Source organism: Oreochromis niloticus, linkage group LG11 (assembly GCF_001858045.2).
Source record: "Oreochromis niloticus isolate F11D_XX linkage group LG11, O_niloticus_UMD_NMBU, whole genome shotgun sequence".
In the NCBI taxonomy this organism is placed as follows: Eukaryota; Metazoa; Chordata; class Actinopteri; order Cichliformes; family Cichlidae; genus Oreochromis; species Oreochromis niloticus.
The window spans coordinates 16,372,837-16,400,603 of record NC_031976.2 but is presented as its reverse complement, the minus strand read 5'-3'; the positions used below and the strand labels follow the sequence as shown (position 1 = coordinate 16,400,603).

At 39.3% G+C, this 27,767-nt stretch overlaps 2 protein-coding genes across 2 annotated transcripts in view; both read left to right on the top strand.

The window, feature by feature from the left end:
• The window catches only part of LOC109204094 (protein SMG9), a 68,692-nt gene that overhangs the window by 7,664 nt on the left and 33,261 nt on the right, over positions 1-27,767 (top strand). The window lies entirely within an intron of this gene.
• LOC102083292 (urokinase plasminogen activator surface receptor-like) lies at positions 516-2,281 on the top strand. The gene is made up of 5 exons (XM_005463433.4): positions 516-864; positions 1,135-1,251; positions 1,329-1,475; positions 1,811-1,921; positions 2,010-2,281. The coding sequence occupies exons 1-5, from the start codon at positions 819-821 to the stop codon at positions 2,210-2,212; spliced, it is 624 nt and encodes a 207-aa protein (XP_005463490.1). The 5' UTR covers positions 516-818; the 3' UTR covers positions 2,213-2,281.

Below are 27,767 nucleotides of genomic sequence, written 5' to 3'. Positions count from 1 at the left end.
GTGTCTGGTTTTTATTTATATATGCTGTAAGGTAGAATGTATGTGGCAGTAACGGTTAAATTAGTTTGTGTGGTGGTTGGTAACTTTCATTTCTCATGAATCACAGTCAGTTTTGTTTTTCATTCAGTGCAAGAAATGAAGCTGTCTTCAAGAACTACCACACAGAGTGATTACATGGTTAAAGCATACTCTGCTGACATTTAAAACAGTCACTGGTCATCAATACACTGATACAAAAATTCATAAAGCATTTTATTAACACTAAAACTTATACTAAATAAACAGGTTTTTAAACTAGTTTTAATAGAATCCCATCAGGACTAAAAAACCCAGCAAAGATGTTATTCTATTTTTACAGTGGAGATTTATAACTAATACCAATTTAATTATCCAGATATAGGTTCTATGAAGTCTATGTACATATATATATATATATATATATATATATATGCAAATTTATGTATTCTGTTTTTCAGTAAGAACATTTATTTACAAATTGAACAAAGGGAGATATCCTCCAAAGATCATTGTTACAAAGGCCCAGTCCTGATAGAGAATTAAGCAATTCAAAAACTTTACCATTCACCTAACTTGAACTGTGGAAAATAAAATAAATACATGGACAAAAAGAATTGCTGCAAAAGTAGGAAACAAACTTAAATTCTGTTTCAAAGGCTTGTTTTTGATACTCAGGTTCTTTCACTGTCAAAGGAAGAGTTAAGGAGTGGTCACAGCGAGAAGACCACTCCCCCAATAAGAATTACTTATAACCTGAACAGAAACTGAACTAAGATTCACTTCTATCTGACCATCACACGATGCAGATCCTTGTGCTGATCCTTGGGATGGTGCTGCTCCCTCCAGGCAGGTTTTTGTTCAGTTATCTGTTCTTTAACATTTTTAAAACAGTAAGTTTTGTAATATTCGATGAAACGTTGTTTTTTTTTAAATCTTTTACAACAAGGATTATTACGTCTTAGTAAAGGGTTGTCTATGTTCTACAAATGATTGTACTAATTATTGTACTGTTTGCCCTCTATTTTTTAAACTGTTTGTTTTAATGAATATTTTAGAATATGTCCATGCATTGGAAGCAAGAAAATTTTTTACTTATCTTTATCTTGGTTTTATCAGCCTGTGCTTTGAAATGTTACGAATGCATACCGGGACCATCAGGAAGCTGCACTCAGACAACAAAAGATTGTCCTTCCAACACTCAGTGTGGATCAGTCAGACTGACTTCATATGCAGGTTTGATTTTTTATAGTTTTTATTTTATTCTTCTGTTGAACTGGTTCAGTTTTCAATGGTTCCTCTTTTTCTTGCAGGTGATTCAAAACTGTTTGACATTAAGGGGAAAAGTTGTGCTGCAGCTGAGGAGTGTGTTCAGGCCTCACTCAACTTTGGAGTTTCTCGAACTCTAATTAACACCAAGTGTTGCACCTCTGAGCTTTGCAACTCTCAAGATGTCCCTGGTAATTTCTATCATGTTTCTTGGTATTTTGAAATGTAATTTCCTGTCCTTGAAACTAAAAAAAAAAAATAATAATAAATTTTTTTATTAAATATGTTGAGAAAGTTTTGAAATGAGTCAAAACCTTTCTCTCAATCGTCGTATTCGCTTGAATAGATGAGGGCAAAATAATCAATCTGTGAAAAGTTTGAGATTGAAAAATCTCAAACAATAAACATACTATTAACATAAACGGTTTTACTTTTGTTTTCTGTTGTTTTTTTCATGCTGATGTTTTTGGCACACAGCTAAAATAAGCAGTGAAACAAATACTACAAATATTTCTGTATTCAACAGAGGGCAGCCTCTCCTCTCCAAATGGGAAAAAGTGCTTCCAATGTGATGGAAACGATTGCGCAAAAACTCTAAACTGCAACGGAAATGAGGACTACTGCATCTCAGCAGCAGGTAACAGGCCGTCAGCATTCAGTGTCTGCATGTTTGTTCTTGTCTGCTCAGAAAAACGTTCAGTGATTCCCTCTTTTCATTTCCTCAGTGACTGCACAAGGGCAAAAGGCGACTCTAAAAGGCTGCGCCTCCAAGGTGATTTGCTCAGGCACGCAATCTGCACAGATCGCAGCAATCACTGGAGCAGAAATCAGCTGCTGCCAGGGTGACCTCTGCAACAGTGCCAGCAGTACAACTGCTGGCCTTCTGCTCTTTGTCACACCGCTGATCTCTCTGGTCTTGTTCTCTTAGCTGATGGAAACAACAACATCACAGCCCAGCTTTTTATATGACTGTCACAATGTTTCCTCCCATTTCACCAGAGCTTAATTTTGTTTTGGGAAATTTTTGTAACTAAACATAATTTTCAGTTTGTGGAAGAAATAAACAAATACATTTCTTAAAATCCTGTACAGATCTCTGTTTTCTTTAAGTCTCAAAAACATTTTGCATGCACATTTAAAAGTTATGGTAAGATAAAAGGAGTCAGTGAGACATTTTCCTAAATTAATAGAAAAGTAAAATACAAATATGCTGGATTTTGACAAATATGTGTAAACAGAATAGCACAGAGTTTGTGAAGGAGTGCTTACAGTGCAAAGTGAACTCATTATTCTTGTCTTCCAAACTGTCACCCACTAACTGCCTTTCAAGTTTGCGTGACTGACACACAACCAGATGATGATGTAGAGTCAAAAGTGTAAATACACTCATCGTAGGCATTAATGGTCCAGCTAGGTTTGGGTGGTTTGCATTTTGTTTGCCGTTTTTATTTACTCTGATAATCTAATATAAACTAATATAAGATTTGTTTGATGGTTCTGACATAAACACACATATAAATACATTCTTAAAATGTATGTGTATGTGATAGTCAATATTAGGGGTTATCAAATTAATAAGACATTTAAAGAAAATATGGCTGAACTAATCTACACTTGCCTAACTTTTATCATAGATATTAGCTTGTTAGATTAAATGTTACTCACTGTTTTAAAGGTTAATGTTGGAAGTGGGTAGAATTAGATGTTATATTTCTCCATCTAATGGACAAATATTTTTATAGTAGGCAGTTTAGACATAGACTTTATTAACCCCACACTGGGGAAATTCACATGTGACAGCACCACATGTGTCAGGAAGAAAAGTGAATTAAAGATATCTTAGAAAAATAAAAAAAAATAAAATAAGAAAAGATAGTGCACAAATAAAGAGCCACAAAAAAACTATAAAGAGTAATTTGTACCATATACAAATGTACATGCTTGTAAAATATACGTGTGTGTTTTAGAAGGTATCTATTGTGTGTATGTGTGTTGTTACATGGTCAGTCACGTTTGTTTCCATCATGGTCCGGGTGAGTTGGCTGTTTTTTCCATGTTCTCACCCCTGGGCGGAGCCTCATCCCTGCCCCTGTTTGCTCACCTTTCAGTGACCCAGGGCTAAAAACAGGCAGTATTAAGGACCCGTGTCCTTATCTATTTCTCAATAGTTTGTCAGCTAAACTGTATTGGTAACAGGCTGCCTTTGCACCTTGCAATTTATGTCTATGATTAATTTACTTCATTCTCCTTGTGCTCACAGTAGTTCCTCAGTTCAGAATTGCCACTGTCTCCCCAGCCTTCTCCTTGCTGCGGCCCCTCTAATATCTCTCTCCCTCTGTTCACAGTGCCACCTGTTTGAGACCTCCACGCTCAGTAGTTTCTCCCGTGTGCCCTTGTTTAAACTTCCACGCCATGCAACCTCTCCTTATGCCAATGTTTCATTTAATGTTTTTGCAGTAAAGCTTGTGTGAGAATCAGTGGCGTGTCTAGAAAATTTTTGTTGGGGGGGCCAGGTAGGGGCACAGATTTGGAGAAGGGTGGCAGATGTAATTGGCAGATAATGTTAAAAAAATTCTACCAACCGTTAACCATAATTCAATAACCCTGTAAACCTAATAACTGAATTAGCTTTTGACTCTTATTAGAATGAGGTTTTAACCACTACATTGCAAAGTTTTTAGATACTGCGTTGATGAAGTACAAGAGATATAATCAGTGCTTTGTCAGTGTTTACTCAGCATTCAAGGACAGCAATATTTGCATAGTATTTTTACTGACATATAGGGCACATATGTTTTGGGCAAAAACATTTTTGAATATTAAAATATGAACATTTTTAACATACAATTGGCAAATTAGCCAATGCAAAACTTTATCTGCCTATTAAAAAAAGAAGATAATCTTCTTACAAACTGGTGTTTGATTTTGAAACGGGAAAAAAGTGGGGAAACAAATGAAAAGACTAACATTTAATGAAACCTGAAAGCAAGTAAATACTTTCTATGCTGCCTTATGGTAAACTTATGGTAATATTGATGTATAAAGAACAACACTGGCTGATGATGAAATACAGTCAGCTGGCACGGTGACACTGTCAGTATTAACCTGCAGGGCTGGACTGGGACAAAAAAGTGGGCATTTTGACCAGAGACCGGCCCACCAGGTATTAAAGCCATAAAGCCTTTGAATGAAAACAAACGCTGTTGTGACAGTGATGTACACTGTCTTTTTGGTATATGTATGATTTCTATAAATTTTATGTCAGATAAAAACTTTGTTCGCAAGATTCAGATAATTATTTAATAAAAGCTAGATATTTTAAATGAGAATAAGTAAGAAAAGTATTTCTTTGTGCCCCTTTTCCCTGTTAATGCCCTACCTGGCCCCCTGGCAAAACTTTGCTAGACCCACCCCTGCACAGTTACCAGCTGTCAGCTACTTAGAAAAGGATCCTGGTGTTATTTGTCTCTCAGAAACAGTTCATAACTTCCCTTCAACTCATTCATGTCACCTAAAAGGTAAACCTGTTTCTCCATCACCTGTTCAGCTCTGATGATTCAGTAAGGACATCTCCTGGTTTCATCTGCATGTTTGCCTCTCACCACATGTCCAAACCGACATCATGACCAGCAGCTTTACAGCTGTGGCTCCAGCAAACCTCAGCTGATACTAGAAATTAATATTAAATAAATTCTAACAACAGCTGATCAAGCTTAAACGTGCTGCTGTTGTTTAGCGCGACATCCGCTGGTTTCCTCTTTCTGGCGCAAAGTGGGCGATAAACAAACAAGAGAAAAGCCGATCAGCTGCTCATTGATCAGTTTCATGATTGAAGTAGCAACAGGAGAGAGAGGGGAGAGAATGAGAGAAGAAGAGGCAGCTGTGCAGCATAAGGACAGAATAAATCCAGCTTTGTGTCTTTTTTTCATTCTAGCTTAAGTCCGGGACAAACTGCGTCTCTCTCACCTCAATAGGAAACGCGTAATATTTTCTCTGAATGAGGGACCATTCCATTTTTTAAGGAGCCATTGGCAACTCTACTAACTAACCTTATGAATAAAATAAAGTTCACTATCACTAACATCACAGCACCCACCCAGCTGTATATAAACTCCATCATGCTAGCTAGTACGCAGTACGAGTTATTGTAACTGACTGTAAAAAGTCAGCACAACGAAAATAAACTCCACCTAAACTTGGTTTATATCTGACCCAGATAGACTGCAGGTCATAACTTGTTACCTGAAGTTCAGTTCACCTGACGCTCGGACTGGCGGCTGCCTCGGGTCTCTCTTCCTCCTGCCTCCCCTTCCCTCATCCACCTGCTGGCCGCTGTGGAAGCTCCGCCATAGCCACCACCAAACAACTGAGTTATTTTTACACATCGGCCAGCATCTGGACTATCCACCACCTCTCATTGTTCATGCCGTTACAAAAAAAATAAATAAATAAGTCATCAGCCCACCGGGCAAATGCCCAGTATGCTCGATGGCCAGTCCAGATATGTTAAACTGTTAATCTTTCGCTGAAAAATTGTTTTCTGCGGTGCTGTCTTTCGTGCTTGGCTCTCCTACCTTTGCTAACATGATGCTCAGAGCGCAGAAGCCGATGCTGCATTCACTTACACTCGGATATCTGAGCTTCACTGTGAAAAAATAATCGTACATTTGATATTTCATTGAATTTTATTGTTTTAGCTTCGGGGTGGCACCTGGGGTGGCCAGTCTGGTTGGTGGGGTGGCCTGTGCCCCCCAGGCCACCCCGCTGGACACGCCACAGTGTGAGAAGAGTAACCTTGGCACCCATGATTGAATCTGCGTGTGGGTCCACATCCATCCTTTGGCCTCCGGGCCCCATTGCGACAGTTTCTCCGATAACAGAATCAGGCTGGGTTTTCACTTTGGGCTTAAACTGGACAACTGCACATAATTTGTTTTGAGAATCACCACACAAACTGATTGCATGGTTAGAGCATACTCTGCTGACTTTTTGAACAGTGATCGGTCATCTAAGAAAATCATTTACAAGTCTGTATAGTGTTGATGATGTTGAAGACGAGGAAACTGAAGTCCTTTGCTTCACTGAAGCAGAGTGATGGCATTCAGGGATTACTGTAGCCTGAGAAAAAATGTTGTCTTTCAACGCCATCAGTTCTGGTTGCATGCGATGTCACCAGGAATTTCAGTCAACATATTCATCATGGACCTGCGCCATAAAAAAATGAGGACGACATGATTACAGACAATTCAGCATAAATGACACCTGTATGAAAGAGAGACTGCTATGTGACAATGAACTTACCTTACACAAAGCCACAGAGATATGTAAATCCACAGAACACAAAACACAAATACAGGCGATGCAGATAGCACCTGTCGTCCAGGGCACATCAGTGGACGCAATAAAGAAAACAAAAGAACAGACATGAATGGGCGGCTGAAACAAAGGCAAAAGAAATAAGAAACAAACAACAAATGAATGTCATAAATGTGGAAATAGGCATGAGCCCCGTCAATGCCCAGCCTGCAGTCTGCCACAAGGTTGTAAAAAGCTAGCCAGTCATTCAAGTCAACCAAATCATATTCAAAGCATGCAAAGGTTTATTGTTGGACTAGCCTTCCCTTTGAAATAAAGATAAATTGCAGCTATCCTTCAGTCTTACCAGCTTTCACAGGATTTCAGAAGAAGCAATATGGAGAAGTCCAAAAACCTCTTCTAGTATCAATATACTGTATATGTGGTGTCGCGGAAATGAGATATAACCGGGGACGGTTACTAAAGTAGTGACAACGCCACCTGGGGGAGGGCGCTACAACCCCAGGACAGATTTCTCTAGCCAATGAGAAGATTGTATTGGCTACCAAAGCTCACAGACTCGTTATTTAAAGGCAGAGGTGAGACAAAGGGAGTTTATAATGCAAAGTTTATTAAAAGAAACTACTAAAACATAACTAAAAGATTAAAAAGGCACCTAGGGTAGCAGGGGTAAGAGAGTAAAATAAATTAAAACCCTTTATTACCAAACGATGATTAAAACAACATACTCCCTGCCACAATGCTACCCTAAAACAAGCACAATATATTAAAAAGAAGCAACTAAACAAAATGGTGGAGACCGGCCACTTGAGGAGGCAACCTACAGGGAGGAGTGCCCAAGGGTGCCACCAATTACTCACCCGTGTGATTTCACAGCAAACCTCACTCACACTAAACTCTAAAGGGTGCAATCTGCCTATGCCCGGTGTGTACACTCGCATGCATCGGGGAGGGGATTCCACCTCATGTGCCTAGCCTCTGAACAAGCGGCCGCACCTCCACTAAAACAATAAAAGAAAAGATAAAACGTTAAACAATCAATAAAAGATCAACATAAAACCAACACATCCCAAGTCACTATACATTATAAAAGTAGTGCATAACAAACAAAACGGCATCTGACAAGACAGCAGCAGTATAATGCACACCTGCAACAAGAGAGGGAAACAGTAGTCAGAGTCCACCCTACTATGCCACAGTATGATAAACAAAGGTCACACTTACCACTCTCTAAGGGCAACTGAGTAGCTTTCCTTAAGAGATATGTGGAGCTCAACTGCCTAGTGCTGCAGCCACCTTAGATTGCCAAGACTGCCAAATGCCTTCTCTCAGTAGTGAAGCGCAGCTGTTTCTTATAGCCAGGTAATTGTCGGCTGAAAGGTGTGGATGTCAGTGGTGCGTTTAGGGACATCATGTAACATCCCAACCCAAAATCTACTTCACTACATATATATTTATATTTTTTGTAAGATGATTTATCTACAAATTGCACAAAGGCTATTGTTGCTCTCTTTAACAGTGAACATCCTGCAAAGATCACTATAACCACCCCAAATGCCCAGTTCTGATAGAGAATTAAGTCATTGCAAAACTTGTAATACCAGTGTATTACCAAGGGAACAGTTCACCCTGCACAGTATTGTTCTGTTGGAGGTGCTTCAGGAGCATGGGGTGTCTAGCCCCTTGCTACAGGCCGTTGGATCCTTATACAACCGTTGCAAGAGCTTGGTCCGCATAGCCAGCATTAAGCCGGACTCACTTCCGGTGGGTGATGGACTCCACCAGAGATGCCCTTTGTCACTAACTCTGTTCGTAATTTTTAAGGGCAGAATTTCTAGGTGCAGCCAAATGGCAGAAGGGTTTCACCTGGGTGGTCTCAGAATCTCATCTCTGCTTTTCACAGATACTGTAGTTCTGTTGGCTTCATCGGGTGATGGCCTTCAGCAAAGGAACTGTTTGCACCCGAGTGTGAAGCAGTGGGAATGAGAATCAGCACTTCCAAATCTGAGGCCATGGCCCTCAGCCAGAAAAGGGTGGAGTGCCCACTCGGGATCAGGGACGAGTTCCTGCCCCAAGTGGAGGAGTTTCAGTATCTTTGGGTCTTGTTAACAAGTGACAGGAGAAGGGAGCGGGAGACCAATAGATGGGACGCTGTACTGGTCTGTCATGGTTAAGACAGCGTCATAGTTCTGGGTATTTTGACCCAGGATTTTGAGTGTCATGCCTTTTTCTATTATTATGTTCTAATTTGTATAGTTTAAGCTTCAGTTAGTTCTGTTTGAGTTCTGTTTCCATATATAATTCGTATCTGTTTAGGTTCCTCCCATGTCTGTGTATCCCCACTATGTTGGTTATAGTGTCATGTGTTGAGTTCTGTCAAGTCCCCTGTGTTCAAGTCTCTCTCACCCTTTGTGTGTTTCAGGGATGCCTTTGTCTCCCTTTGTGTTCCTCTCACTCCCCCTCTCTCGTGTCCCCAGTCTCTCTATCGCTCTGTCTCGTCTCCTCCTCTTGTTTACATGTTTCCCCTTGTGTCTCATTCCGTGCCTCCCCATCTGTCATGCCCTCTGTATGTGTTGCGTAATTGTGTCCATGTCTTGTCTCCCATTCCCACTTTCCAGTTCCCTTGTTAAGTCTGAGTATCTTAGTCTGCCTATTTTCTGTTTTATTTTGACATGTGTTCCATGTTTAATGTCTTTAGTTTAATTTCCACTGTGGTGTCATCTTCATTTGTATCAGCAGTGTCCCCCATGTGTCTGGGTTTAGCAAACCAAATGAAAAAATAAAAATCTACAAGAGCAAAACATCAAACCACAATACAACACATGGCAGACATATTTATATTTGTACCAAGTCCTATAAATAATTAAATAACATAGACTTCAACCACTTATATATAAATTAGAAACACCTTAACCAAACTCTCCTAATCTGGAACATTTGTTTGCTCCAGGAGCTCTTACGCAGGTGATTGAGTTACTTTTGATTATTTGTGCTGCAGCCTGCAAAGGAAGCAACCAGGAAACATGAGTACTGTTAACAAACTTCTCTTAATACATATACAAAGAATTTAGGTTGCAAACAAATATTTTTGGTTTTGGGGTTTTTTTTTTTTTAGTGACACAAAGCAAGTAAAACACGGGTGCACCGCGGGTTTTGGCACATCTGGCCACTGCCTTCAAGCTGGACTTTATAAAGAAACCATGTCAAAGTATTGTGGATAAGTTCAATTCAATTTATTAAACTCTTTCTGAGATGAAGTGCAGCTGCAAAGAACACCCTTTCTCCCATCTGGCTACGGCAAGCAATGAGGTGCGCTTAATGTCTCTGTTAATTTGAGTTTCCATGAAACTACAATAAACAGGTATTTATGTTTCTACACTTTTATTTGCTGGGTTTATTTTGATAACAGTGTTATTGAAAACCATGTCACATGATGGTTTAAGTTATTTAATTTCACTGAATATGTGAGACAAGCTAATATAGCATTATATTTTTATGTTTAAGACACAGTCATGTTTCTAAATGTAATTGCCTTTATTAGGGCCTGAGCACTAAACATGTGAAGGCTTCATTTATTATTATTATTTTTCAGTGAAATGAATAGGCTTTTTGAGGGTTTTAAAATGCTCAAAAACCTGTGAATTTTTTGCCATATTAAATTGCAGAGCTTTTGAGTTTTTGACCTGGCTGTGGCACCACGGCGAATTTTGATCATTCGCCATGAACTTCTTATTTGCGCTCATTCACACATACATTATCTGGACCAAACTTCTCACATATGATAGGGCTCTGCCCCTGAACATATTTCAAGTGCCATATTTGACATTGGGGAGAACGCCACACAGTTGCAACAGGAAATGTGAAGTTTTACACTTTGGGGTACAGTATAGAGTTGGGTGACCCAAGCAGCCTCACATTTCTCCAGGAAAACCTTAAAGAGTCAGTCTTGGATTATTTTGAAAACTGTGTGTTTTCGCAAAAGGGCTTGACCCCAGCAGCATGGCGAACATTGCTGTCTCACCATGAAGAACAAAAATGCTATAACTCAAAGAAATCCAGTCCGATCGCTACCAATAGTCAGAGCGCCACCTAGTGGCAACAGGAAATGTCATGTCTTATACTTCGATGTACTGCTCTTCATAGGTTGATCAGATCCACCTGAAAAGCAGTGAGAATAAACATCAGTGCCTCACCCAGGTTGGTCAGGTCTTAGGGTAGAGGCCTGACAAAGTGCAATACAATTACATGACAAAATCAGTTATCCAGAGCACCCTACCCCTTTCCTGCCTCCACTGCCACCATGTGCCCCATTTACATTTCTGTCCACCCCTTAATATATGCCTGTCTAGAACCAGCCTAGTTCCACAAGCAGTTCACTTAAATACTAGCTAATGAACCTAATAAAGAATCACTAACCAACAAATGTTTCTTTCTCTTTTTTTTTTTTAAATGTAGGTTTTAAATACAAATCACTCAAATTAATACAAATACAGGTAAGGGTAATGGAACCACTGATCTCCATTATACCTCGCCCTTTGTTTTGTACCTTATTACCAGACACAATAAATGGCTCGCCTTTTGTTAAAATCAAGTTTCGTTTCCAAGCTCCATTTAGTATGCATTTGTGGAATGAGAACAGAAGACCCACAGTCTGCTTCTGCTGACTGTGACAGAGAGAGCTGAGTGTAGAAGCGAAGCTCTCAATTTACACATCGATCTACGTCCCTACCCTCACCTATGGCAACGAGCTGTGGGTAGTGATCAAAAGAACGAGATCGTAGATACAAGCAGTGGAAATGAGCTTCCTCCCAAGGTTGGCTGGCCTCTCCCTTAGATATAGGATGAGAGCCAGCCAACTCAACTAAAATTTCTTCTTCCTGACCGTCATACAATGCATGTCCTTGTGCTGATCCTTAGCCCTCTATGTTTTAAACTGTTTATTTTAGTGAATGTTTTAGACTTTTTCCATGCAGTGGAGGCAAGAAAAGTTGATTTAACTCATCCTTATCTTTCATTTATCAGCCTATGAATTGAATACAAATACATAACAGGATTCTTTGGAAACTCTATGCTTTGAGGGCTCTATCAAGTTAGGAGTTTAACTTTAATTATCAGAAAGTAAGTGTGTGTGTGTGTGTGTGTGTGCGTGTGTGTGTGTGTGTGTGTGTGTGTGCGTCTGTGTGTGCGTGAGTGTGTGTATACATACAGGCATACATACATACTCACTTTAAACTGCAATGGAAATGGGGACTACTGCATCTCCACAATTGGTAACATCATTAGGAGGGGAAAAGATGACTGTAAAGAGCTGTGGCTCCAAGCTTATTTGCTCCAACCTGCATAAAGCGTCTCAATTCCACTTTACTTTTATACAGTTAAGTCACAGCAGTGACCACAACCTGCTTCTTTTTACAACAGGAATTGAGCAACGGTGGTTTGTAGCTTACACATGGCAAAAATAGTTTTCTGTGGCACTGTGCAACCTGCTGCATGTACCCTTGAGCACAACATATTCAGAGGGGTGAAAAACATTTCTTGCTGCATGATATCAGGTTAATTTTCTTCTTGGCATGCTCAGTAGCATATCAATTAAAAAATAAAATACTACAGTGAAAAGAAGTATATATATCTACCCAAGATATAAAGAAGATAAAAGTGTGAATAAATAGGGTTGTTGCAGAAATACATACTATTTGGATTTTAGTTCTGTTTTGTTATTTCACCATTATTTTGTAAAATCTTGGGACACTATTTAGATTTTTGAGTTTAATGAACTGTTTCCAGTCTTAAAGTAAGCAAAATAAAGTAAAATTTTATTATATAGCGCCTTTCAAGACAAAGATCACAAAGTGCTTCACAAAGAAATACCAAGACATTTAAAACAAAACAGACAAAAAGTTAACCAAACGCAATTCTTTCTTTGTTTTTACAGGTTTCAGTTTGCAGCTCGTATGTGGGATGGTGTGAAAAAGTCCTCAGCCCTCTCTGAATACAGTCATCTGCTCTGCTCACACACATGTTGAACTGCTGTTATGTAGAATTTTATTTCACTGATCAGATCAGAAAGAAGAAAGAGTCAGTATGAACATCACTGGGGCACAAAATAAATATAATTATTCAGACTTCGAGTCCTGCTTGTTAAATAGTGTCCTTAGACTGTCCTCAGGATTTTTGATAGTTACAGATAAAGTTACAACATGTGCAGAGGTGGTGAAGGTGAAAAAAAATGTGTCTTCTCTCAGCACATGTCTAATAAAAATGTGAGGATGGTTTTTAAATTCAAGTCTTTGTTGACTTGTTTCAGTTTCGATGTACTGATAGCTAACTTGTTTTATAAGGTGAAAACAGATTTCTGTCTTTGTATTACACTTGTAAAAGGAGTAGGGTAAATATGCAAGTGAATAATATACAACTGAAAACTGGTTTGTCTGTTTTTATTTTGCTTTATTTTTATTTTTTATTTTGTTTTTTATTTCTGTTTTTCATTCAGCACAAAAAATGAAGCTTTCTTCAAGAACTTGCTTGGTTAAAGCATACTCTGCTGACAGCTGAAACAGTCACTGGTCATCAAAGTCTGTTCTTAAAGAAAATTATTTGCAGCCTAAAAATATTTCAGCAATAGAATTAAACAACCTTACAGAATATTCTGTGAAATATCTGATACAGAAATCTATAAAGAAATTTAATAACACTAGAATTTCAAACAAATAAACAAAATTGAAACTAAACAGGTTTTTAAACTAGTTTTAATAGAATCCCATCAGGACTAACAGAATAACTTACCCTAGATGTTATTCTACTTTAACAGTGAAGATTTCTAACAAATACCAATTTAATTTTCTAGATATAGGTCCTATGACGTCTATTTATATATATGAGCAAATTTATTTATTCTTTTTTTAAGTAAGAACATTTATTTACAAAGATCATTGTTACAAATGCCCAGTCCTGATACAGAATTAAGCAATAAAAAAAACTTTGCCATTCACTTAACTTGAACTATGTGGAAAATAAAACAAATAAATGGACACAAAGAATTGCTACAAAAGTAGGAAAAAAACTTGAATTCTGTTTCAAAGCCTTATTTTATATTTTAGGTTCTTTCACTGTCAAAGGCAGAATTAAGGAGTGGTCAGAGAGAGAAGACCACTCCCCACAATGAGAATTACTTCTTTTTTTTTCTTTCTTTCTTTTTATATATTTATTGAGATTTTTTGATATAAGAAAAAACAAACAAACAAACAAAACAAACAAAAAAACAACAGACAACACAACAGCAAGGGCTAAAACACACAAATAAGACAAAAGTTTACACTGCAACGACAAAAATACTGCTTCAACACTGGCAATAAACAAAAATAAAACGCTAAGGTGGAAGGCTAAGTTATTAGTGATCGATCAAATAGGACTTTGTTTTAATACATGGTCTAAAAATGGTTGCCACACATCAAAGAAATTACTAAGTTTGTCCGCTAATATATACCTAATTCTCTCCATATGTAGTAGAGCAGTCAGTTCTGTGAGCCACATTTTGAATTGAGGTACAATATCCGTCTTCCAAAGAGTCAAAATAATTTTTTTAGCAATTACCATTTCGAACAAAACTGTGGTTTGTGCAGCAGAGCTAAGGTGTAAAAGGGAAGAGGAAGATCCAAACAATGAGAATTACTTCTAACCTGAACAGAAACTAAACTGAAATTCACTTCTTTCTGACAATCACAAAATGCAGATGTTTGTGCTGATCCTTGTGATGTTGCCTTCTCAAAAGGCAAGTTTTTGTTCAGTTATCTGTTCCTTAACATTTTTAAAACAGTAAGTTCTGTAGTATTCAATGAAACGTTTCCTTACTGAATGCTTCTACAACATGTGTTAGTACAAGGTTTGTGTACCTTTGACATAATTGACGTCTGTAGTCGGGTGCCCTTGTGGTCGGTCTGTTTACGTAGCTCTATTAGCTCGGTAATTTAGACAGTAGGCTGTTGACAGAGTAACGTTAACGTTCGGTTAAAACGGTTAAAACAATGCTTGTGTAGTTGTGTCGAATTGTATGCACTTGTGGGAGTTATATGGTACGTTTAAGTTACTCTGTCTTTCGCAGACAGCAAGATGTAGTTAACCTTAGCATAGCTTCCCGTGAGCTCAAACTCCCCACATGGATTTGGGCAACCAAATAGAAAAGAGCGTGGCTGCTGCTGAGCCGTCGCATGGTCCTCCACCAGCCAAAAAAACTTGCTCAAGTTCTGTGTTGAAGTATTTTACAGTCAGTGCTACAGATAAAACCAGCGTGATATGTAATGTGTGCAAAAGTCATTTCAGCAGAGGCAGAGATATCAAAAATCTGTCAACAACATCTGCTATGCACAATCACATGCACTTAATTTGAGGAGGCAACATGCACTGTGTGTGAGGATGTGGCTTCTCTGACTTCTGTTATCCCTTGTGTGCAGGCTCTCAAGACTGCATTAACAAACTTAAAGACAAATGCGGATGTACAGGCTTTTCCAGAGGCACTTAAAATGTTGACCACATTGCAGTCTTAGTTGGCTCAGCACTTCCAGGCTGTCTTTGATGACTCCTCGGATCATTACTTTAAAGCCACCCTACTGGATCCCCAATTTAAGAGCTTGCCCATGTCACTACTTAGTACATCAGAGTTTGACAGGCTTAAGGCGGATGTGGCTGCAGAGGTGGATGCAGAACTCCAAGCGGATGATGTTTCTGGGGTACCTGAACCTGCCAGTTTGAGACCAGTGGGCCAAAAAAAAAACCTTTTGGGGGTCAATGCACAATCTTGCTAAACCAAAGGCCAAATCTGCCTGATTAGGTGCTATGACCTCCCTTAACATAGTTGAGGACAGCACTGAATCACTGACATCAGATCCTGCAGTGACCTTCTGGTCAAAAATGATGCAGCCACAGCAGGCCCTGGCTCATGTGGCAATGAAATATCTCACCTGCCCCCCAACAGGTGTCTCCTCTGAGAGGATCTTTAGCACAGCAGGAGATATTTGCCGTTTCTCAATTCTCAAGTACGTGAGTACGTACTCGCGTTCTCGGCGAGTACGTACTGGCCGAGAACGCACGGGAGTATGGACTCGCCAAGAACGCGAGTACGTACTCACGTACTTGAGAATTGAGAAACGGCCTTTCGGACGAAATGCATTCTGGGATATTTAGCTGTACCAAGTCCACACAAGTCACCACCGATGCATGCTCGATAAAACGGGCGGAGCGAGAACACATCCGGGACTTTTTTGCGTTCTCGGTTTGATGCGTACTTCGAATTGGAACAGTACTTGGTCTCCGACTGATGACGTATCACGAGTACACGAGAACGCAAGTACGCACAAGTACGCATATTGAGAACCGGCAATTGTGTCTCCACATCGCTCCAGACTGCTCCTCTCACATGTGGAGGAGCTTGTGTTCACAAAATACAACATAGAGAAATTTAACTGAGAGTATGTTGGCAGAAGATATCTTCTTCCAAGTGAAATATGGTTAAGTTATGGTTAACATAAAAAAAAAAACCAAAAAACAAAAAAACGTAAAACACAAAAAAATATAAAATAGTAAAAAAAAAAAGATTAAAACAAAAAAGAAGAAAAAAACATAAGAAGAAAAATAAGAATAAGAAAATAATAAGAAAAATTAGGTTTCAGAATAAAATAAACACTTATGTTAAATTATTGCAGAGTGTCCGTAATCAAACAAACAAAATAACTGAAGTATTTCGCACTGTCTCCAGCTTTCAGATAGACATAACATTAGTAAAGTACACGCGGGGCACACACTGCTTTATTTGTGGGGGGGGGGGGGGTGTTACCTCTTCAAAAGGTTTTGGCACCATTATGTCCGTGATGTATGGGTGGCTGGGAATCCCATATCGCGGCTCGAGTACGCTGAGAAGTCGGCGAAATCCTACGTTTTCCATGACCGACAGTGGCCAGAGCCTCTGTTATTTTAACTGCCTGTGGATTTTCTCTTGACATTTTTCGTCGCTTTTCCAAAACCGGAGTTAAAGTTGGCTATTCTGGTCTTGCGTTAGTCTTAGCAAACTAGGTGTACTCCAGCGCATGATGTGTCCTCAGATGTTTTATTAAATTGTTTGTATTAAACGATGTATTCTCCTTCCCTTCCCTGGACACCTTACCAGTACACAGTTTGCACTCGGCCTTGCTTCTGTCATCTTCACATATTATGAATTAAGTTCACACTGCTGACATTTTGTTTAGCATAGCTACAGTAGCCTCCAGTTTGTTTTATTTATCTGGAGCCTCCAGTCTCACTCGCCTAACCCTGTTCCTGTTTAGCGCGACATGTCCCCCTAGCGGCCATCTTTTAACTTTTACAAGTATGAGTACACACACATTTTATGGTATAGGCCCTCAGTAGCGGTTTTTCATACGGGCGACACGGGCGGTTGCATCGTGGTGGGGGGCGGCATCACGGACATTGGCAAAAAAATAATAATAATTTTTGCTTGTACTCATGCTGCCCCGACATCATGCCAGCGCATATTGGGAATGTACTAGGCACCAATTGGTTTTCTATCGCCCATTTGCTGGGAGTAAGGGCGCCCTCATTTGCGAGGTGCGCCTGCTGCTTGCTGCACAAGGAGGAGAGGGCAGGGCGGCGGGGGATTCTCTGGCTGGAGCAGCATCTAATAACCAACTCGCAAAATAAAATAAAATAAAAACAAAACAAACACGAAAACACCAGACATCATGATACAGGCTTATAATTTGCACCGATGTTTTTTCGAAATTCTGTATGCGAAAAGTGAGCGCGAGAGCCCTCGGTGCGCCTGCTCGCTGCTGAAGTCAAAGTAAACTTTATTGTCATCTCCGCTACATACAGTACAGTATATAGAGAGACGAGACGACGAGGCTCCAGTTACAGCAGTGCAAGTAAACAAACAATAAATATAAGAAGAGTAAGAAAATAAATATACACTTTAGGACTAGTGGTAGAGGGATCAATAACAATTTAAAATTTATATTTTACAGTTTGATGATTTAAAGTCTCACACACAACCTGTCGAAAGGGGAGGGGGGCGGCTTCTTCCAAATAGAGCACATTTCATTCATAATGATGTAAATCCAAACCCATTATGTATTCATGATTTGAATCCTGGCTTGTGCAAATCCCAGAAATAAACCCTAGACAAAGCGAATCTGTGAACTATGTTGTATGTTAGGTTATGTTGTGGTGATCCTCGGGTTGGGGGATTTGTGTTCATGCTGGAGTGCAAAATTAAAACCAATGGAAGATGGACAAGAAAAGTTCAAAGCCATCAGGGGCTCAGTTTAGAAAAAAGAGAAAAGAAGAGGAGGAGAAACGAGCAAAAGATACAGGTAAGCAGATGTGTCATTGGATAATGGCAGGTCATGTATCCTGAAAAAATCATAATAATAATCAGAATACTTTATAGGAAACTATGTGGGTTACAGTTGCTCCAAGAAGAAATGGTAAAAATAGTAACAGTAACAGACTAAACTCCAAACAATACATTGTGTTACAGATTTTACACATTTAAGAAATATCACTAATATATACAGATCACTCAATTATAAATATCAAGGATTAACAGAGGTGATTATAAATAAATATCAAGAAGATTGACAAGAATATTACAGAGTAGAAAAGAGCGTGTGTAAAAAAGGGTGTAGCTATTGCAGTGTTTACAGTGTGTTAGATGGAGGAGTTGTACAGGGAGAAGGCCACGGGCAGGAATGATTTCCTGTGTCGGTCAGTGGTGCTTTTTGGTCAACTCAGTCTCTCACTGCACGTGCTCCTGTGACTAGCCAGCATGTCATGTCATGGAGTGGGTGGGAGGTATTATCCAACATTGTCTTTATCTTGGACAACATCTGCCTCTCAGACACCACCCTAACGGAGTCCAGCTCCATCCCCACAACATAACTGGCCTTATGGATCAGTTTATTTAGTCTGTTGGCATCTGCGACCCTCAACCTGCTGCCCCAGCATGCAACAGCATAGAGGATAGCACTGACCACAACAGAGATACAACGAGATAACATCAATTAGTAGGGATAGTGAAATGTCACTTGGCTATGATAGTAAACAGTAGACACTGATGTAGCTTACTGAATCTTTTGGACTGTGTTCAGCACAATATATTAATTAGTCATTGTCAATTGTTGTCTGTGAAGGTTCTCAGTCATCCAGGTCATCGTAGTCAAAGGAGTTTGCAAAGAAAAGCATCTGGACTTCTTTAAGTTGCTTGAAGACGTTTCACCTCTCATCCGAGAAGCTTCTTCAGTTCTAAGGTCAAATGACTCTCGGCCATTTGACCTTAGAACTGAAGAAACTTGATTTGTCCTATTCTCATTGTATGACGAATTATAATGGCTGTTTGGTAGCTGTTTGCATACTATGCATACTCTCTCTCTTCATATATGTGTGCATCTGTGTGTCTGTTTCTCTGGTGAAATTCAGTATGGTTCCGACAACAGTTTTATGTTAATGGACAATCCTTAATATGTTTTGTGTGTGTGTGTGTGTGTGTGTGGGGGGGGGGGGGCAGAGGGAGTGTTCACCCAGAGCGCCAAACAGGCTAGGACCGCCACTGTCGGCCCTGATACCTGACACCAGTATCGGTATCAGTGCATTCCTAATGGCATATCCATAATTATTATAATAGATATAATTAAATAATACTTACACTATAATGTAAATTAGAAGTGTAACGCAAAAAACTGGATTTTTACACCTATTTTGAATTTTACTCAAGTACAAATACTCCCCCCCCCTTCAACAAATACAAATTCAGAATAAAATACCAGGTGCTTTGCACAACTCTACCTTCTACAAATGATTGTACTATTCATTGTACTGTTAGCTCTCTATTAATATCTCTAACTAATTAAAGAAATCTTTTAGTCATTTTGAAGAAATGAACATTTATTATTGTTTATTTAAATATTTATTTGTTAAATTAATTGAAAATCACAACAAACATAGCAGTGCTTGCTCAGTACATTTTATAATTCGGCTAAGAATGCATTGCAGTAAATTACTTATCAAGTGAAACAGCTTCACTTGTGTCAACAGGGGGAGAAAACAGTATTTGTATCTGAACTACATTGTTTATTACAGTCAGTGGCCAGTAGGAGTCACTGTGTCAATGTGCAGATGGATTGCTCAGCATTTTGTGCTTATTTCATTAATTGGCTTACCTTGGAAATGTGTTGCTTAAAAACTGATGTGCATTGCATCCCAAAGAAGTTTACCAGACAGAGCAGCAGCTGATGGAGCAGTTTAACAACTATTGCAAAAGCAAAAGGGAATATGCAACAGTCTTTGCTCACTTGGTTAAGGACATGCTAAAATGTATCTTCAACACGTGCATTCTATATTAACATTTCAAGATAATTGGCATTTATTTATTTCATTCATTTAATTATTTGCCATATTGTCATATTTGTTTTTCAGTTGGTCATTATGAAACCTTTAAGTTGTGCAATTATTCTACCCTATCCCTAGCATTCAGGGGTGGCTGTACCTCAGGAGGTAGAACAGGTCATATTCAAAGCACAACTATATCTACAGAGCGTATTAAAACACATACATAGACCGAGAAAAAAAAAGACAACTGAAGGTGGGATTGGGATTGTGAAAAAGTCTTCAGCCCTCTCTGAAGAGGGTATTTATGTTTTTGGTAACAAAGAATAAAATCCAGTCTGCCAGTCCAGACAGGCAGAGGTGTCAAAAGTACAGACATTCTGTACTTAAAAAATACTCCAGTAAAAGTTAAAGTACTGATTCAACCTCTTTACTCAAGTAAAAGTGTAAAAGTCCAGACAGTGAAATGTACTTAAAGTAACAAAGTAAAAGTAGCTTTTTGAGGGTGTTTATTTTCAATTCAATTATTTATATACTGTCAAATCACAACAACAGTTGCCTCAAGGTGCCAGCTATTTTTGTGCAAAGGAAACTGAACCATGTGTTTTATTAATGTAATAATAAAATAATAAGTAGAAGGGAATATGAACTTTATTGTTGTCTAAATTTAATTCTAATAAATGTATTCGGCTTGAATCAGTTAAGTAGAACATCAGCAGAGAAAAAGAAGGAAAATAAAAACTAGCCCTATTTTCTGTTGATCACATTGTAGAGGATGACTTTGCCTCTAAACAGGAAAATTCAATTCAATTCAATTCAATTTTATTTATATATCGCCAAATCACAACAACAATAAAGGCGACTATTAGGGCTGGGCCATATTATACCGTTGACGGTAATACCGGTACAATGCTAGGCAACGATAAGAAAATTGTTTGCGGTGTATATGACAATAAACTTCATGAATCTTGAATCCGATGAAAAGGAACGTAGCACATTTTATACAGCCAGTTCAATAAAGTCAGCCACCCTCTGGCTGTGACATTACCCAGCATACATCACCTCCTCCCTAAAATCAATAACCAATACCAAAGTAATACCCTATAATTAATTTATCTGCTGTAATTTTCACTCAGGGAGTTGTTTACTTTGTATAATTTGTTGTGTTCAGTATATCCCACTATTATGTGATTTCAAAAGCATATAAACATACGGCCAACAGGCTCTCGTAGTCTCATTTCTCTCTAACCAACGTTTAGGGAGCTCTATTCAATGATAGTACCCTGCACGTTGATTAATAATCTGGTGTGTTGATAAGTGAAGCAGAGGGACCCTGACCAAGCATCCATTTATGAGTAATGATGAGTAAGGAGTGAGAACATGTTCAACTAGCAAAGCAATTATTCTTTACTGTCCTGTGACTGAAAATGTATTCCTTTTTTGTGTGTGTTTCTTTTGTATTTTGATATATGACTGTTTGGACCATTTCAGCTGTGCACTTGTGAGTGGGCCCTAAACAATGCACTAAAAGTTAGTATTGTGGTATTTTTCTGTCTAAGAACTATAACCGGGGTGTGCTTCTTCTAGTTAATATGAATTTTGTATAGGGCTACAGCTATTGATTATTTTAGTAAACGATTAATCTTTCAATTATTCCATCAATTAATTGGATAAAAATACTTTTTTCTTATTGAGCAATAATAAATATTCAAACGACAAAAAATACAGGTCTTTCAAAATGAACTGCTCATTGGTTTCCATTTTAGAAATCACAGTGTCTGTTGTTTCATCCATCATCTGTTTAAGTTGTCAAAAAACTACCCTCTGTATTTACGTGCCATGTTAATTTTTTTTTTTTTAAGACAACACTTTCTAATAAAATGTCTAATAAAATGAGATAAGCAAGAAAATAAACTAAGGCATAAAAATTAACTCTGCCTTCTTGGAATGCTTTTTGGGCGATCGTGGCTCAAGAGTTGGCAGTTCGTCTTGTAATCGGAAGGTTGCCGGTTCGAGCCCCAGGTTGGACAGTCTCGGTCGTTGTGTCCTTGGGCAAGACACTTCACCTGTTGCCTACTGGTGGTGGTCAGAGTGCCCGGTGGCGCCAGTGTCCGGCAGCCTCACCTCTGTCAGTGCGCCCCAGGGCGGCTGTGGCTACAATGTAGCTTGCCATCACCAGTGTGTGAATGTGTGTGTGATTGGGTGGATGACTGAACGTTTTAAGCGCTTTGGGGTCCTTAGGGACTAAGTAAAGCACTATACAAATACAGGCCATTTACCATTTTGTTTATGTGTTTGTGCATGTTCAAGTGTGCAAGTGAATGAGTGAGTTTCTGTCTGTAAGCCTTTAAAGGAGAGTGTGGTGTGTGCTATGAAGAGAAGCTAAAATAACGGCATTGTGATGTTTACCCTGTGCTCTGATGCAAAGTTTTTGTGCTGCTAAAAACAAGACGTTATGATGTTTTAGACGTTAATTAATAACAATAATATACTGTCCAACTTAAAATCCCTCAGGTCAGTGGCTCAGAGTTTTGCTGGCCCATGTGCATTTTTATTGACTTGTGGAAAAAAAGCTTTAATTTTGATATCTTTTTTAATATTAACACAATTTAATTGAGAAAGTATTTTATATTAGTTCACTTTCAGTCTGAAAAAATGATGAAAACATTGAAATAAGTCTCGTCTATTACACACCATGCCTCACTCATGCTCGCTTCCATGTAAAATAGGATGGCTGCTGTCAGCCTTCAGCGAGCTAATTTAAACATGGTATCGGACTAAGTTTACAGTTCATCTGCGGATTTTAATACAACGTCTGGAAGCTTACTGCAGATTTTTCGCTGTCTAAAACAAATGGCGATGGACGGGGCAGCTACAAAGTTCGCTTGTTCATGTCGGAGTTTGTTGATTAGAGGCTTTGATGAAGGACTCACGCTCGCTTATTCCCAGTGAAGGTTTTAATGGTGAACAGGAACAACAATGCTTTTTTCTTTCACTCTACTTGACCTCAGTCTCTCGGTAACGGCTCTGTCTATTGCTTTTTGCGGTGTGTAAATAGACTCCACGTTAAACTGTGCCAGCGTCGTCATCACTGCTTGTTTATGTGTTTGTGCATGTTCAAGTGTGCATATCAGTGTTTCTGCTTAAAACTGGAGGCTGTGTGGGCATAATGATGTCAGACTTTTTATTCACACGCTGCTCCTACAGACGTTTTTGTTTCAGCTCTGTTTTTAGTCACAAATGTAGGTGCGCACTCCAACACTGCACCTCAAACGAAGAATCGAAGCGAAGAATTTGTGTCGAGAATTTTTTATGATCGAATTATTAAAACTACTGGATAAATCGTTGCAGCCTTAATTTTGTATTCTGATCTAAACAGGAAGACAAGCCGCTATAGTTCTTAATATACTCAATTAGAGAAATGTTTTCACCCAAAGGTTTGTTTTTTTAGAACTTTTTTTTTCTTTTTCTTTCTTTCTTTCTTTCTTTTTTGTAGAATAAAGGACCCTTAAATATATTATGTGCTTTGTCCTGAGCTCATTTTGCAAGACGCCACACATGGTTTATTCTCAGGAACATTATCCATGTTCGACTGCAATATCTTCCCGGCATATGGCAGGAATTTCTGGCAACCGAGGACGACATGTTCTTGGTTTCTGTCGAGGAAAATGATTAGGAAGATAATTTGACCAAAGTAGGTTACAGAAAAGTTTGCTTCTCACAAGTTAAAACGTCTGAGGCCTCTTTGCATGTTGTTTAGGGTCATTAACATGTCCACTGTTCTCCCTGCTCCCCAGGTATAGAGGACACCCTGCCTTCTCCACCATAATTTCAAAACTCTGCAGCCAAATACTGGCCATGCCTCGCCATCAGTTGTCCCACACTACTCTCACTGAGAAAAACTGATAAACATTATAAGCTATTAATTATATATAAAGAATATTTTATTCACATTCCACTATTTAAAAAAATGTGTCTGACAAATCAGTCAAAAAAGTGTGACAACCAAGTATGAATGAGGAAACATATCACACTCAGGGTAAGAATCTCTTTTACATTTTAAATTAGCTTGGTTACAAAAAGGTTACAAAAGTCATCATAAAGATCTTCACAGTGTCGCTGAGCTTATCTGTGAGCTCATGTTTCTCATCTGTGTGGAACAAGTGAAAAAAAAAAATTGCACTGGAGAGGAAGGGGTCTTTCTGTTCCCCTTTACTTTCATACACTTCAATGACAGCAGTGACCGCAACCTGTTTTATACAACAGGAAATGAGCACTGGTGGTTTGTAGTGTAATTGTTTTCTGTGGCATTGTTCACCTTGCTGCATGTACCAGCAAGCACAACACTTCAGAGTTGTGAAAACATTTCTTGCTGTGTGATATCAAGTTAATTTTCTTCTAAACATGCTTAATAGAATATCGATTGAAAATAAAATATTATAGTGGAAGGGAGCATATATATCTCCTCACCATATAAAGAAACTAGTGGTGTGCGATACTGCATATTTTGGTATCGATCCGATACCAAGTAAATACGGGCCAGTATCGCCGATACCAATACCGATACCTATACTTTTCAATAAATAACGTGGATGCCTCATTGAATTGCTAAATCGCAATTAATTTTCATGACCTTAAGTGCTTTTTGTGATTTTTCCTTTTGTATTATTTATTACTTAAAATCCAGGACATAATTAGGAGAAATAATTAATTTATAATTAAATAAAAAATGCTTTATTATTGTGGCGGCTGTGGTCTGCAATGCTGCTGCTGGTGAGATGGACTCACCTGTGTCACCTATGCTTATATCCTTACTCTCATTCCCCTTAATGTATCTGTAACATGCAACTTCTTTCGGTGCTTTGCTACTGGAAACTGGAATCTTACCTTCATTGCATCTACAATCATGCCTCACCGGCTTAAAACCTGTGCGCTGCTTGTGCTGTTGTTGTTTTTGGTGTTGATGTGTACAGCTGGCAGCAGGAGGGCTGCAGCCGTTTAATGTAGGCTACTGTTACAGCAACCGTGTGATCACTGTAAGGGTGGACAGCGCGCGGCTCGGGGTCAGCCGGAGGCTGGCGCGCCAGCGGGACCTGCCAAGCTGGAGATGGAGGTCGAGGTGCGCGGGGGTCCTGTCTGAGGGCGGCATGCTGTCCGCTTCGGCCGTCTGCCCAGCTGCCTCTGAGCCCCGGCTCACTTCCACTCCTGCTCCGCCGCCTCTGCTTGCTATATGGGTGGCCATCAGGCCAGCTCCCGGGCTTCCACTGGAGGCGTGGGCGACCGCCAGAGTGGACACTTCCCCGTCGCTGGGCCGGGACATGGGGCGCCGACGGTCCGGGCCGATTCCCTCGCCTGTTCGCGGGGTGGGGTGAAGCGGGCAAGGGGGTATGTGGCAGGGCGTGTTCTGCGATGCTGCAGGTTTGGTGGTGGTGATGTGTACGGCTGCCAGCGGGAGAGCTGCAGCCGTTGAATGTACTATTACAGGAACCGTGGGATTATTGTAAGAATAAATGATGCGCGAAGCATGAAAATGCCGTAGGGTCTGCCGTGGTGGCGATCTTTTTTTTTTCTTTTCTTTTTTAATCTTAAGTGCACGCAAACCAGTAAACAAATTAAAACAAATACTGTTGATAAACTATAATACAAAAATGGCAATTAACATTCTATACACCAACAAAAACAATATATATTATTAATATGTAAACAACAACCCCCAAAGTGTCTAAGTTACATGACGTGTCAGCGCAACACTGAAACATAAGAGGGGGGGGGCAAAGTGTGCCTGCTCTCCGCTGTCACAGGAGCGGCGAGTCCAGCGACCTGGCTGTTTCGTTTTTGCCGAAAGCACAGCGTAGCAAACAAGCAGAACTCAAAGTAAAGAATCGATCTAACCAGGCTAGTATCGATCCGATACCGATCCCGACTTGGGATCGATACTATCGATATTTGGATCGATCCGCCCACCACTAAAAGAAACTAAAAGTGTCAATAAATTTGTGTAGAAATACATAATATTTGGATCTTTTCTTTTTCTTTTCTGTTTTGTTCCTGTGTTAACTTTCTGTTTTGTTTTTAGAGCATTTAATATGCAGCTTGTACCTTGATTGTGTGAAAAAGTCCTCAGCCCTCTCTGAATACAGCCGACTGCTCTGCTGACACGTGTTGAACTGCTGTTACGTACAGTTTTATTTCACTGATAAGATCACACAAAGACAAATGAAGTGCAGCCTACATGCTGAATGGGATGTTTGAAATAAGATTTAACACATTTTTCTTGTATCAAGATACTTCATTTATTCTTTTTTGTTTGTTTGTTTGTTTGTTTGATTTTGTTCCTGTTCTGTTCCTGCAATCAGAATTGAATCAGAATCAGAGCCAACATATGCATAAAAAACATTCATTAATAAAATTTACTGAACAACACACAGTACTACTATTACAAGGTATGTTTAGAGGAAGCAGCGAACTAAGATAGTGTGTGTCTGAGGGCCTCTTTGTACACCTGTGTGTGGGCGTGCTTGTGTTCAAAAAGTTTCTCCATTAAAATCTCTAATAGTGTGTGTGGGGAGCTACAGCCCTGCTGACAGTGTAGATGAAGCCGATTTCATTGAAGGGATTGAGCCCTGTATGTATATGGTTTGAAATTAAATATTGTTTTATTTTTTAGTTAGAGAAAAGTAAGAAACATTTTGGGCTGCAAAAACATTTTGTGCAAATTACAGATCATTCTATCACTCCCGTACTGGACAAATCTAACACACCTAACACACACACGTGTGTTAGGTGTGTTAGGTGTAACACACATCTAACACACATGTAATTTATTTCATGTATACTGTTGATAATGTTGAATAGAAGGGAAGTGGAGTCCTCTGGTCCGTTGAAGGAGCAGAGGGAGAGAAAGGAGTTGCCCTTCTGCAAAAACAAGCAAGCACTCTTGGTCAGAGTCACTCTCTGGTAATGCTGCTGTGTGAGTGAGTGAAAAGGACAAGTTTGGACAACCTAACAACTTGCCTCATCTGCTTCCAAATTTCGTGCCCAAAAGAAATCCAGGTGTTCAGCCACCATTATTTGGAATGTGTGCACTTTATACAGTGAACTTTAACATTCATATAGGGAGGTCCAGTCTGGTAACTGGGAAGGGGCTGTCATTCGATGTTGTGATGGCACTCATCAACAAAAACGATCACATTTATTGTGATAACTTTTATAACAGCCCGGTACTTTTGCCACCTTTATGACCTAGTTAAAATGTTTTGATGCATGCTCAGTCATCCAGGTAAGTAAATCTCAAAGGGTTGATTCTTCAGTCCCTGAAGAAGTCACTGAAGAAGTCACTTGGATTAGTGATGAAATGTTTCTCCCACTGAAAACACTACGTCCAAATGAACAGAATCAACCTTTTGGGATTTATGACCTGGTGTCTGTAGCATGTGGGAGATTTCAGGACAAAACAAATCTCCACAAGGGACAATGAGATGGATCAGAGAGGGTCCTCTCGTTTTTATCAAGTGGATGGACACAAGGGAGGTGAGTGTGTGCTCAACTCTGCATAGTGCATTCTCAGGGGACACTGAAAAGGATGTACAAGGTTGAAGGAGAACACAGAGCAGTTAAGTTGCCAGTGGCATCAGCTGTAAAGGACTATATCCATTTCTTTGGAGGAGTTGACCTGTCAGACCAGCTAATTAGCTCCTGTTTCTCATAAAAGAAGTGGAACGTGAAAGTGCTGCATCAATTTATTGACATTGATTCACAAACAGCTATTTGCTCAGCAAGGAGCTCTGTGGCAGACTGGA

Bases quoted from the DNA above. Each gene is read 5' to 3' on its own strand.
- LOC102083292 (XM_005463433.4), top strand. From the start codon at position 819: ATGCAGATCCTTGTGCTGATCCTTGGGATGGTGCTGCTCCCTCCAG. The intron at 1,252-1,328 runs GTTTGATTTTTT...TTTTTCTTGCAG, and splicing joins CAGACTGACTTCATATGCAG to GTGATTCAAAACTGTTTGAC. The intron at 1,476-1,810 runs GTAATTTCTATC...TGTATTCAACAG, and splicing joins CAACTCTCAAGATGTCCCTG to AGGGCAGCCTCTCCTCTCCA.